This window comes from Gekko japonicus, unplaced genomic scaffold (genome assembly GCF_001447785.1).
Source record: "Gekko japonicus isolate JY-2015 unplaced genomic scaffold, Gekko_japonicus_V1.1 scaffold237, whole genome shotgun sequence".
NCBI classification, from domain to species: Eukaryota; Metazoa; Chordata; class Lepidosauria; order Squamata; family Gekkonidae; genus Gekko; species Gekko japonicus.
The window spans coordinates 330,677-344,268 of NW_015161955.1; the positions used below are offsets into that span (position 1 = coordinate 330,677).

The 13,592-nt window shown below is 46.2% G+C and overlaps 1 protein-coding gene across 1 annotated transcript in view; it reads left to right on the forward strand.

Annotated features, from left to right (window-relative positions):
* Nucleotides 1-469: 469 nt before the first annotated feature.
* FDX1 (ferredoxin 1) overlaps nucleotides 470-13,592 on the forward strand; it is a 14,994-nt gene continuing 1,871 nt past the window's right edge. The window contains exons 1-3 of the mRNA XM_015429489.1: nucleotides 470-748; nucleotides 10,469-10,593; nucleotides 12,326-12,455. Coding sequence (XP_015284975.1) covers nucleotides 609-748; nucleotides 10,469-10,593; nucleotides 12,326-12,455 — 395 coding nt within the window. The 5' untranslated portion in view covers nucleotides 470-608. The remainder of the gene's footprint in view (nucleotides 749-10,468; nucleotides 10,594-12,325; nucleotides 12,456-13,592) is intronic.

The following is a 13,592-nucleotide window of genomic DNA, read 5'->3' on the forward strand; positions in this document are numbered from 1 at the left end:
TTCAAAAACATTTCAGGTTTCCATATCTATATAAAGTGTGTGTGTTGGGGGGGCGGGGATCAGAGACTACTAAGGAAAGAAAGCTGGCCAGAGAAGAAAGGCAGCCAAGTCACGGGGGTCCTGTTTCTCGAGCAACAACCCCGCAAAGCATCCGCAAGCGCTCCTTTCCCCATTTTTCGTCGGGTACAGTTTCTTTTACGGAGTTCGCGTGAGTGGTTAAACATAGAAATACAAAAAGAGCAGACTTGTTAACCACTTCCGGTATAAAATGGAACTGATTCTTCCCCTCGAACTTCCAATGGAGAGTGCATAAGATCCTCATCACAGAGAGGACAGGGCCTACAGTACAGCGTAAGTCAATGTTTAACCGGAAGTTGAAGCTGCCTGCCGTGTTCTTTCCCCTACGTCCGTGAGCTAGCGTGGTGCCCTTTTTTACGTACGCTGCGTTCTTCTTCCCTAGCGAGCGCCGTTGTGAGTTGAGGCTGCGCTCCCGTAATGAAGCTTCGAGAATCGCCGTTGTTTGTACCGGTTGTGTAAGCCGGCGGACTTTGGGCTGTAGTCGGCTTTGGGGCCGCCATCTCCGTCCCTGACCACGGCCGGGTTGCGCCATGGCGACCTCAAGTGCAGTTAACCTTCTCCTGCGGGCCGCGGTCGCCTCCTGCCACCGGCTTCCCTCCACTTTCCGCGGCGTTGCCAGACTAGGTAGTCCGGGCCGGTTCTTCCATGCTTCAGCCCCGGCTCGGCTCAGGTAAGGACAGGTGAGGTCGAAGGCGAGGAAAAAGAGACCCAACAAACCGGCTGGGAAGCAGTGCTCCCTCTAAGCTGTGGAGTCTTGTGAGCAAAAATTCTACTTTGCAAGCTGCTGGCATGAAAGTTGTGAGCGAGCGATTTGGCTCCTGCATAAATTAGTTCGCTCTGGAGTCCTCCTTCCTGAGCGAGGAAAAAAATCTGTGAGCTGGAGGCTAAAAACCTGTGAGCTAGCGCACACTAACTCAGCTTAGAGGGAACACTAGAGGGAAGTATCATCTCTCCTAGGGGGGGGGGACCAGAGACGGGGCCTTTTCTTCGGTGGCACCCCGGTTTTGCGTCCTCTTCCTTCTGACTCTGGTGCCAGGTTTACTGAACTTTAGTGAATGGAGATAGACAGACGGAGATAGAAAAACAGACAGACACGTGGACAGATATACACAAACAAATTCAGGTGGGCAGCCGTGTTGGTCTGAAGCTGCAAAACAAAGTTTGAGACCAGTGGCACCTTTAAGCTCATACCTTGAATAAAGCTTTGTTGGTCTTAAAGGTGCCACTGGTCTCAAACTTTGTATACGTAGGGTTGCCAGGTCTGGGTTGGAAAATATCTGGAAACTTTGGGGTGGATCCGGGAGAGGGCAGGGTTTGGGAAGGAAAAGGACCTCCGCATGGTACAATGCCACAGAGTCCACCCTTCAAAGCAGCCGTTTCTCCCCAGGGGAGCTGATCTCTGTTAGCTGGAGATCAGTTGTAAAAGCAGGGGATCTCCAGGCCCCACCTGGAGGCTGGCAACCCTGGTTATACATGTCTAGACAGATACATAGACAGACAGACACAAATCCAGCATAGGTTTTCATGAGTCATAGCTTACTTCTCCTGCTGGATTCCTGTTTTTTATTTTGCTGTCATGGAGGAACAAGACTAGGAGTTATTATTCCTGCAATGGCTTTTGTTTATATTATTATTGCTTTAGTACTGGGGTGTCGAACTGATTTGTTATGAGGGCCAGATCTGATATAAATGAGACCTTGTTGGGCCGGGCCACGTGTGTCATAAAATGTAATGCCAGGTAGCGGAGATATAAACCTTATAAAGGACACAAACACAAAGGGGTTTTTTTTACTTAAAATAAAAACATGCTTAAAACATTAGCATTCTTGCAATATTTTGTTGATTTAGCAGCGTCTTACAACTGACACCTCTTGCTCTAAATTATTGCATCAGAATGTCTGTGCTGTTGCAATTTCGAGTATGCTGTTCAGGTGTGTATCTGTAAGCTGCAAACCTATGATGACGCAGCAGCAGAACTGGAAGCAGAATCAGAAGACAGCCAGTTCCACTGTGGGCCTGATAGAAGCCTCCGGGGGCCTGATCCGGACCCTGGGCTGCATGTTTGACACCCCTGCGTTAGTACATTTTAGTCTTGCTTTTCCTCCCAGGAGTTTGGTGTGCCTAGGTCTGCCCTTTTTACTATCACTAACAGCCCTGTGAGGTAGGTTAGGCGGAGAGTGGGAGAAATGACTGGTCCAACATCATCCATTGAGGTTCATTGGGAGGTGGACCTGGAATGGATCTCCCCCATCCTAGTTCAGCACCGATTCCTGCCCCATGCTGCATTAGAAAAGAGCAAGAGTCCGTAGCACCTAAGGGCCAACAGAATATGTGGCAAGGTAGGAGCTTTCCTGAGTCATTGCTCACTTCTTCATGCTGTGTGTGGTGGTTTAGAGAGGAGGAGAAGGTGACAGCTCTGGAAGATAAATAGAACGTCTTGAAGTGACACTTCAGAGGCCAATGAGTTCTTACTCTTGCATAAGCTTTCATAGGCTAGAGTGCTCTTCTCTGTGGCATTTTATGCTAGAATGAAAATGTGGTACTAAATTAACATGGCTGGCCCTTTCTGGAAACAGACCTTGAAAAGTTTGCGATCTAAAATCTGACATATGAGAAACGATAAGGGAAGGGAGGCTGATGGAGGAAGGCTAAATAGGGGGGGGAAATTATGTTCACTCTAGTTACACGTGCTTTCCTCCTTCTTATTGTAGGATTTTTTCACAACCTGCCATGTTAGTATCATAACTCCTGGCTTTGTTAATGGCTCTGTTATTGATTCATTGGTGTTTTTATGTTTATTGATTGTATTGCTGTGCTAATTGTTCCTGTGGAACCAGCTCAGGAGCAAAGACACTGAGATTGTGGGTTTATTGAAATCAAGGGGCTTAGATTGGAGTAACTTTTCTTACGACTGGACTCTAAAAGTTTAAAGTAGTTCACGTGCTGCTGCTGCTTAAAAATAAATATGGGCATGTGATCATGGGGCAAAATGCAGTGTTTAAAATGGGTGGATGTGGAACTGGCCAATGGCAGTCCTAGTGACAGTACCTGTGAACTGCCTGGTTTGCACATGATATTTGACCATGCCCATAAAGAAGAAGAAGAAGAGATTTTACACCCCACCCTTCACTCAGAGTCTCAGAGCTGCTTACAATCTCCTTTCCCTTCCCCTCCCCACAACAGACACCCAATGTTCCCTCTAAGCTGTGGAGTCTTGTGAGCAAAAATTCTTCTTTGTGAGCTACTGTCATTAAAGTTGTGAGCAAGCAATTTGGTTACTGCACAGATTAGTTTGTTCTGGAGCCCTCCTTCCTGAGCGAAGACAAAAATGTGTGAGCTGGAGACTAAAAAACTGAGCTGGCTCACACTAACTCAGCTTAGAGGGAACACTGCTTGTGAGGCAGGTGGGGCTGAGAGAGCTCTTTCGAGAACTGCTCTTTCAAGAAAAGCTCTGACAGAACTATGGCTTGTCCAAGGTCATCCAGCAGCTGCAAGCGGAGGAGTGGGGAATCAAACCCAGTTCTCCCAGATTAGAGTCCGCACACTTAACCACTACACCAAACTGGCTAAAGCATGTGGGTGCTCAGGGCAACCAGGAGATACAGCTGTTATTGTGATATTGTCAGCATTTTTATTAAGTTGTGAGCTGGCACATCTTGTGAGTTGCCAAGCTGTACTTTGTTATCGAAAAGTGGGTTAGATGGTAGCTGTGGTCGGGGTGGTGGTGGTGAAGGCCCTGCTGTCAGAGACAGAGCATTGGCCTAAATAGAAACTTGGGCTAAGTATATATGGCAGTATCTATGGGGAAGGCGTGGTTTTCTCTCGAAGACTTGGAGGGTGACCACTTGAGTCTTTGAGCTGCCTTTTGGCACAGACCGAAGGGTCTTTGGCAAAGGCCCAACTTGCCCGCTTTCGCTTGTTCAGGCTCCAAGCACATGGCTTGTCTCACAATAGCTGTCAATCCTGCTGCAGAAATACTTTTTGTCCCAAGCTGAGAGCTGTGCGAGGGAGGGAATGTTGAGAAAAGGTGAAGCGAGGCCCTGTGATGGGATCAGCCCTGGATTCTCAGCAAGGCTCTTGCATCTTCTTGACTCTGCATCTCCGCATGGCTGCAACTAATCTGTTAAGGACCAGGCTCTCTTTCGATTCAGCCTTTGGGATTACCCGCAGTGTCTTTCGTCAAATATACGATACAAACAGCACATGCCTCCTTGTTATCCCTCTCGCTGGAGAGAGGCGCAGCATAGAAGCTTTTGCAAATAATCTCTAGCAGGTACAGACTAGTGTTTATCTCAAGAGCTATAGTGGATGTATTGCTTTACTTCTTTGTTGTAATACCAGTTACACGGGTTATCCGCAAACTACTTTAAAAAGCCCCAAGCAGCTGAACAGTTACATATTGCATAAGTTTTTAAACAGCATTTTAAGCCTGTTCTAACCCCCCCCCAGTAAGTTTATAAACAGCATTTTAATCCTGTTCTAAAAGCCCCCCCGCTTCCCCAGTGTGGACGAGAAATAAAGGCCAATCTCTTAGTGCCCAGTTTGGACATCACAACCAATTTTGGCTAGACTGCATGCTTCCAAAGCCTGGAAGCCTTCGAGTCTGAGCTGGGCTGTTTGCAGGGAGCAACAAGGGGGTCTGGAAGGGCAAGGATTTCAGGCTTGTCCTTGTAAGAAGAACCAGTCTGTGCCTTGGTTCAGGTGGGTAGCCATGTTGGTCTGAAGCAACAGAACATAGTTTGAGTCCAGTGGCACCTATAAGACCAACAAAGTTTAATTCTGGGTATTATACATGAAAGCTTATACCCAGAACGAAACTTGTTAAAGGTGCCACTGGACTCAAACCTCAATCTGTGGCTTTTTTGTGATGCCTGAATGCAGGCATTATTGATTGTCTCAGTTTCTCAGATTATGTGACAATAGCACCATCTTCCAGTTGGTCTTGCTTCTTACACATTTTCTGGCAGTGTAGCGTCAATAACTCCACAGCTTTTTAATCCACTCCTTTCCAAGAACAATTTCAGATGTGCGTTTCTCATGTGTGTATAATTTGAGTTTACGGTCCAGTTGTTCGGTACGCCGAATACATCCAAAGCTGTTGTCTGGGGTGGTTTTCCAGGAAATAGCTTTAAATATCTTAAGCTTTAAATATCTTCCAGGAAAGCTTTAAATATCTTCCAGGAAATAGCTTTAAATATCTTTAAATATCTTCGATATTATTAAATACCTTAAATGGAGTCATTCTGTGAACCAAGTACTCTTCCACAGTTCTTGGATGCCAGTAGCTTTCTTTTTGTAGGACCACTTGATGTCAGGTTGATACTAGTCATTTAGCAGGTTCCCTTCAGGGTGAAGAGAAGTTCACTAACCAGTTCTTCAAATAAAGAATAATGTCTCATTGACCTGAACTGGTGTCATATAGAAATCATTAAATTTAGCTGGGCAGGAGCATGAAGCACAGCAGACTGGGAATTTTTTTCCAGCTTTGGACCAAAAAGAAGAGGAATGTAGAAGAAATGTATTATTAATGAAGAAGGGGCATTTTGATATAATTAATTCAGTGAACCATTTTATATTTTTACTGTCTGATACTGTTTAGTCTTTTCCCATATCTTGCCTTTCTTCTTTTATTTTTATCAAATTCTGCACTGTCCCTCCATCCTCTCTAGTTAGGTTAAAGCTTTCTGGATGACAGCCGTCTCATCCCAATATAGCACTTAAAGTAAAGGTAAAGGTTAAGAACATAAGAGACGCCAATGTTGGATCAGGCCAAAGGCCCATCCAGTCCAACACTCTGTGTCACACAGTGGCCAGAAATACCAGTGCCATCAGGAGGTCCAGCAGTGGGGCCAGGACACTAGAAGCCCTCCCCCTGTTGACCCCCCCCCCCGAAGCACCAAGAAGACACAGCATCACTTGCCCCAGACATAAGAACATAAGAGATACCAATGTTGGATCAGGCCAAAGGCCCATCCAGCCCAACACTCTGTGTCACACAGTGGCCAGAAATACCAGGTGCCATCAGGAGGTCCACCAGTGGGGCCAGGACACTGGAAGCCATCCCACTGTTGACCCCCCCAAGATGACAGAGCATCACTTGCCCCAGAGTCCCTGGAATCTCTGGTCTGGATTGCCCCACGCAGAGCCCAGCAGTGAAGTAGGCTTGGCCCCAAGGGTGTGCTGTGGAGGTAGCTGCAGCCAGTCCCAGCCTTAGAATCATAGAATCGTAGAGTCGGAAGGGACCTCCAGGGTCATCTAGTCCAACCCCCTGCACAATGCAGGAAATTCTCAAATCCCTCCCCTTCCACACCCCCAGTGGCTGCTGTTCCATGCCCAGAAGATGACAAAAAAAAACTCCACGATCATCTTATAAACCTCAATCATGTCTCCCCTCAGTTGTCGTTTCTCCAAGCTAAAGAGCCCTAAGCGCTTTAACCTTTCCTCATAGCCAGTAGAGTCCGACTCTAGGGTTACGGTGCTCATCTCTGTTTCAAAGCCGAAGAGCCAGCACTGTCCGAAGACATTTCCATGGTCATGTGGCCGGCATGACTGAACACCAAGGCACACGGAACGCTGTTACCTTCCCACCGAAGTGGTACCTATTTATCTACTTGCAATTTCCTGTTTTCGAACTGCTAGGTTGGCAGGAGAGTATAGCACTTAGTTGGCACTAAATATATTTGAATAATAATGATGGTGATAATGGAAGTAAACAAGCAGCAAGAAAACTCTGCAGATGTTGCATTGAGTGCAGATGTTCCAATGAGGGAACTGAGGTTTTTGCAACATATGTTGGTCAGATGATAGCTGTGGATAGGGTTGGGTCAGTGTTCCTTCTAAGCTGAGTTAGTGTGAGCTAACTTACAGTTTTTTAGCCTCCAGCTCACACATTTTTGTCTCAGCTCAGGACGGATGGCTCCAGAGCAAACTAATTTATGCAGTGGCCAAATTGCTCGCTCACAACTTCAATGCTAGTAGCTCACAAAGTAGAATTTTTGCTTACAAGACTCCACAGCTTAGAGGGAACATTGGTGATGATGTACCCCTTAGTTTTAATGACCTCCTTTGTGAGGGGCAGCGCAGTAGCAAAGAGGAAGATGTGCTTGAGGAAGGGAAATGCACCTGACCTTATAAAGTGGCACCGTTGTTTTGTATCTTTTCTCCTGTTTCATGGACGGCCAGTTTGTGGCACAGGTACCTGAGAGACCTTTCTGGCATTACATGGCTGCCTGCTCCCCAGCCTTAGCAGCGGAAGTGAACTACACCAAGGCACGGGAGTGATGACTGCATATGTGCTTGGGGAGGGTGCTGCAAATGTACCATGGTGGGTGCTAGAATGGCTCTTCCTCCTGGATTTGACTTTGTGTAGCGTGGTCCAAAAAGGTGGCCACCACTGTCTTCCTATATACCTCCTTTGGCTTACTTATGTACCATCTTTGGTTTTGTGTTATGTGTACCATCAGCTTGTAGATATATGTATCTATATCTGTCTATGTCTTACCTGTTTTATGTTTCTAGATTGCTGTGAACCCTAACCTGGATAGCCCAGGCTAGCCCGGTCTCGCCAGATCTTGGAAGCTGAGCAAGGTCGGCCCTGATGTAGGCAGGCAATGGCAAACCACCTCTGAGTGGCTCTTGCCTTGAAAACCTCACCAGGGGTCTCTGTGTCAGCTGTGACTTGACAGCAAACCCCCCACCCAAACCAACCATTTCTCTGGGTGCTGTTATATTCTCTTTAATAAACCACCCTATAACTCTAGTGAATGTATACATTTTACCTTGGGCTACGGTGAGCTCAAGTGGTTAAGATGCTGAACTGCAGGCTGTGGAAGGTCAGTTCAAGACCCGGGTGCCGCATGATGGAGTGAGCTCCCGTCTCTAGTTCCAGCTCCTGCCAACCTAGCAGTTCGAAAGCAAGAAATTGCAAGTAGATAAATAGGTACCACTTTGGTGGGAAGGTAACAGCGTTCCGTGCACCTTGGTGTTTAGTCATGCCGGCTACATGACCACGGAAACGTCTTCAGACAGCGCTGGCTCTTCGGCTTTGAAATGGAGATGAGCACCGCAACCCTAGAGTCGGACTCGACTGGCTTTTGAGCAAGGGAACCTTTACCTTTACTATTTCTCTCGCGCGTCGTAGATCCCAGGTGTTTGCACCTCAGTGAAGTGATATTCAGGCTTCTGTGAGGGGGATGGGGTAGCAACTGTGCCCTCCGTTACTTGGATCCTGAGATTCAACCCATGTTGACACTGGATGCATCCATCCTCTCTCTGCCTACTCCATTCTGTGCAGAAAATAAACCTGGGTGATCTTTACACTTATCTGAGCCTGAGAACTCACCGACCTTGCGAGAAAACCATCTAGAAAGTTTGGTTTATTTTGTAAGGTCAGGAAGAGCCCAAGGTCAAACAAACAGATCTCCTTCGCTCAGCTGTTCCTTTTTTCCAGCATGGAAGGAATTCATGAGCTGGAGGTCAGTCTCACTGTAGGTGGAATTCCAGGTGGACAAAAGCTACAAACCAGCAGATTTTCTGTGTGTGATTTAGAGTGACGTCTTGGTATTATTGATAACTACAGTTCTAAACTTTGTAGGAATTAAGCAAGTTAACTAACGGTCAAAAGATGAATAAAACTGTCAAAATATCTGACAGTTTTGTGGAGCTCCGTCTTTCATCGTGGCTTGTGTCCCAGAGAGCAAATCGTTATTCCTGAGAGCAGCTTGTGGCTATCCTTTGGGGGGGTGTGTGTGTGATTTATGGCAACCCCATAGGGTTGTCAAAGCAAGAGATGTTCAGAGGTAGTTTGCCATGGCCTGCCTCCGCATAAAGGCCCGAGTACTATTTGGTGGCCTCCCATCCAAATACTAGCCAGGTCCGACCCTGCTTAGTTTCTAAAATCTGACAAGATTGGGCTAGCCTGGGGTATCCAGGTCAGGGCCCTAATTAATTCAGGGTGCTGTAAACACTTTGTCATTGATGGCAAACTCCCATTTACATCTGAAGAAGTGAGCAATGACTCACGAAAGCTCATCCCCTGCCACAAATTTTGTTAGTCTATAAGGTGCTGCTGGACTCTTTACTCTTTACTGCTGCTACAGACACAGACTAACACGGCTACCCATCTTGATCTCTCCCATTCACAAGTTTTTAGGATTCTGAGCCCGCACGTGGGGAGGGCGGGGTATAAGTGGAAATAAATAAATAAATAAATAAATTTTGGTTTAAGTCTGCACCATGAGCATACTCTCAGACACCCTTAGTAGAACCCTTCGTGTGGCAGGCCCTTACCACCGAGTTGACTCACATAACCTCTCATGATTTCGGGGAACCGTGTTTGTTTTGAACTGTACACCTTCCCTGCAGTGATCAGGTGTTCGTAGGGTAGCAAATGCAAAGGTTCAGCGCCCTGAGGTCAGTTCTGTGGTGAGTCTGCCTGCCTTCCTGCTGCTGTGGTACAGTCCAGTGAAACCAATTCCACATAATGCTGAAGACGGTGTAGTTCTGGTTCATCCTGCTTCTTTCTGTATAGTTTCGGTTCCACAGCTGTGTTCCGATGCACATTAAACTGGGAGTAATCCCCCTGAGATGTGCATACTCTGAGATGTGCATAAATCATCACAGCCCATTCTGCGTCCATGACTTCTCTCTATACTTCTGGTAGCAGTGCACAAGAAATCTGTGAAACTGTGCATTATTTATATGTGTGTTTTAATTTAGGGTTTCTTTATATCCCACCTTTCTCCCCAATGATAACCCAAAGGGGCTTCAGTCATTAGGCTGAGAGTGTGTATGACTGGCCCAAGGTCACCCAGCAAGTCTCCGTGGCACCAGTGGGAATTTAAACCCGAGTCTTCCAGATACTAGTCCGACACTCTCAACCACTACACCACGAAGAGAAAAAGACTGACCTGACCTGGATAGCCCAGGCAAGCTCAATCTCTTCAGATCTCGGAAGCTGAGCAGGGCCGACCCTGGCAAGTACTTGGATGGGAGACCTCCTTGGAATACCAGAGCTAGGAGGTGGGGGCAGGCTTTATTCAGCCACCTCTCTGAATGTCCTCCAGGCCCCCAGTAGGGATCAGCCACCAGAGGTCGCATGACTTCCAGGTGTGTGCGCATGCGCACACAAAAAATACAAAAGGAAAAAAAGACTTAGAAAAACTCTTGTTGCCAAGATTTTGTACAACTAAACTGCTACAGGTGTTTACTGCTACAGTAGAGGGTGAAGATCCATATTTATTAGACAGGTTTTCAGTGCCTCATCTGGTGTTCAGCAGCACTCTCCGCCAGTATTAAGAATTTTTGTTGTGTCAGCTTATTTCCCCAAAGGTTTGTCCCTTACATTGCTGCAGACGAATGAAAATATTGTGGATTTTTTTCTGCCCCCCAGCTCAGAAGATAAAATTACTGTGCACTTTATAACTCGTGATGGAGATAAACTAACAGCCCAGGGAAAAGTCGGAGACTCGCTTCTAGATGTTGTGGTCAATAACAATCTAGACATAGATGGATTTGGTAAGTAGCAAGTACTTAATTTCCAGTAACAACAGAACATTATTTCATAAGGGAACTAAAAAGATGAATTTGGGTGTTCAGCTGAAAGTGACACCCTAAACATAAGCAGGATGTAAAAGTTTAGTCCGTGGCTCTCTTGGAAACGGTCGTGTCACAGGAAAGTATGCTAAGCCTCTGGGGCTACTGTACAGAAGGCCCTGCCCTAGTACATGTGGAGGCCTCCCTGTGAGATGGGGACCGTAAGCAGGACCACCTCAGACTATGTCGATGCACCACCAGGGTGGGGTAGGCCTGTATGGGATACTCTCTAAGACTGATTGAGGCTTTAAACACAGATGTCAGCAGCACGTTAAACCTGCCTGGCTCAGGAGACATTTGGAATGCGGTACGGATGCACATGCACCAGTGAGAAGTCTGGCTCTGGTACTCCTCAGCTTTCTGAATCCTATTTAATATGCTAGCCAGATGACTGGAGCAAAACAACTGAAATGCCCTGCTGGATATTCACCTCTAACCCTAGCAAATAGTTGTCGGTTGTGTCTTTAAATGCCTGCAAATGAAGATCCTATCTCTGATTTTGTCACTAGGGGGCACTGCAGATACAGATAACTTTTGCGTACTTTTACGGCTTCATGTAATCCTTCTGGTCCTTAATGTGTTGGGGTTTTTTGTTTCATTGCCATATTAGGCCTATCTCCAAATTCAATTCTTTGACTGGTCCCATTTCATAATCTTTCACCTGACACATAAATCCAGCTTATCTAGATAACCTTAGTGAGTGTAGCTCGTATAGATACCCTTTGCCCGTATAACCTATGTAACAGCTCAAGAAAGGAACCTTTCCTTGTTAGTGGGCTAATCAGTGTTAAATTCAGGAACACTTTGTATTCACTTCATTTCAGACAAAATTATATATGGACTCAGGGGTCATTTCGTAGAAAAAGAGCTAGGGGAACTCATTAGCATCACTCATTAGCATATGCCACACCCCCTGACATCAGGGGCCCGGCGGTGGACCTGCAAGGCGAACTGTGTTCCCCCGCGTTCCCCCCCGAAATGACCCCTGTATGGACTACATATCCTCTTCTTATTTGAGGAGTTAAATATGCACGTAATGTTTTTCAAAAGCTTTTCAGAACGTGCGCGGGTTGTGGGAAATGAGTGGGTGTACGGCTTGTATACCGATAGCCTGCACTGTTTCATGTGTGTTAAAGGGGAGAAGCAGTGGCTCAGACCTAAGTAACATGCTTTGGATGCAAGAAGTCCTGGATTTGGCTCCTGGCATCTCCAGTTAAAGGATGAACACACAAAACAGCCGCCTGTTGAATCAGACTGTAGGTCTGTTATGGTCAGTAATATCCACTCTGACTGGCTGTGGTTCCCCGGGGTCTTGAACAGAAGAAGTCTTTCACATCACGTACTGCCCAGTCCTTTTAACTGGAGATGCCAAGGACCAAATCAAGGCCGGCTGCATGCAAAGAAGACCAGATGGTGGGGGGAAATATTTCTCGCTGTGAGACTGTTGGAGAGTTAGTGCCTCTTAGGACAGCTATACTGAGCTAGATGGACTAATGATCTGACGGGATAAGGTATTTTCATGTGTGTCTTTGTTCTTATGGCTTTGTGGTATAGCCACATGTAGGCAGCCATGGAAAACATTAACTGAAGGATCAATACAGTGGAATTTAAAGAAGAAGTCTAAAGTAGGCCTAATTCTTACGTTAATTTTTAGGTGCATGTGAAGGAACACTTGCTTGCTCTACGTGTCACTTAATCTTTGAAGAGGACGTATTTAAAAAACTAGATGCAATTACTGATGAGGAGTTGGATATGCTGGACCTTGCCTATGGATTGACAGAAACGTAAGGCGGAAGCAACTTGAAATCTACCAAAGGGAATAGCCGTTTCCTTCTAGAAGCTGCGCACTGTTTAGGCTGTGCTAACTGTATGGAATTAGTTATATGCTACCCATGACATTCTGAGTTTTGCTTCGTAAGCAATCATCCCCCCACCCCCGATCTAATTTTCTAGGGTTGTTTTTTTTTATTGCCTTGTACTTAGAATGTCAGATTTTTATGTTCAAATCATTTGGTTTGTCAGTCCTTACCCTTCTTTTTCAAACTTTTTTGGCTTCTTTTAAAACCTGGATGAATTGTCCACAACAGTAGAACTAAGTTAGAGTCCAGTGGCACCATTAAGACCAACAGAGTTTTAGTCAAGGTATGAGCTTTCATGTTCACACATACCTCCATACACCTGAGGAAGTGAGCATGCACTGACAAAAGCTCATGCCTTGAATAAAACTTTGTTGGTCTTAAAGGTGCCCCCGGACTCAGACTTTGTTCTGCAGCTTCAGACCAACACGGCTGCCCCACCTGGATCTGTCCACAAACAGGTCAAAGCCAAACAAAACAAAACAAAACAAAAAAGCTTTTGGACCAGGTCTTGTCATGTTCTTAGTGTGAATTGTCAAGGAAGTGGTTTTGGCAGATTGTCACCGTTTCCTGTGAATGCAACTTTTAAAACAAGGCTTGAGCTGAGTCTTTGATTTCTTGTGATGCTTGAGCATTTATTGGTCATTCCCTGTGGACAGACAGTAGAGATGAGTGGAGTTGTGCCAGCAGTTTCCCTGTGTCTCCTTTCTGAATTTGCAGGTCTGGAACAGTGGTTGAAGTATTGAAACATTAATTGGGAAAGTCCCTGGTTCAGATCTCCCCTGAGCTCACTTAGTAGTTGAAAGCAAATTACCTCTGTCCGCCCTGGCTCTGCAGTGTGGAGGAATAATCCTGTAACATTGGTTAGTGTTTCAACGAACATAAGAGCATAAGAGAAGCCACTGTTGGGTCAGGCCAATGGCCCGTCCAGTCCAGCACTCTGTCACACAGTGGCCAAAAATACCAGGTGCCATCAGGAGGTCCAGCAGTGGGGCCAGGACACTAGAAGCCCTCCCATTGTTGCCCCCCCCAAGCACCAAGAATACAGAGCATCACTTGCCCCAG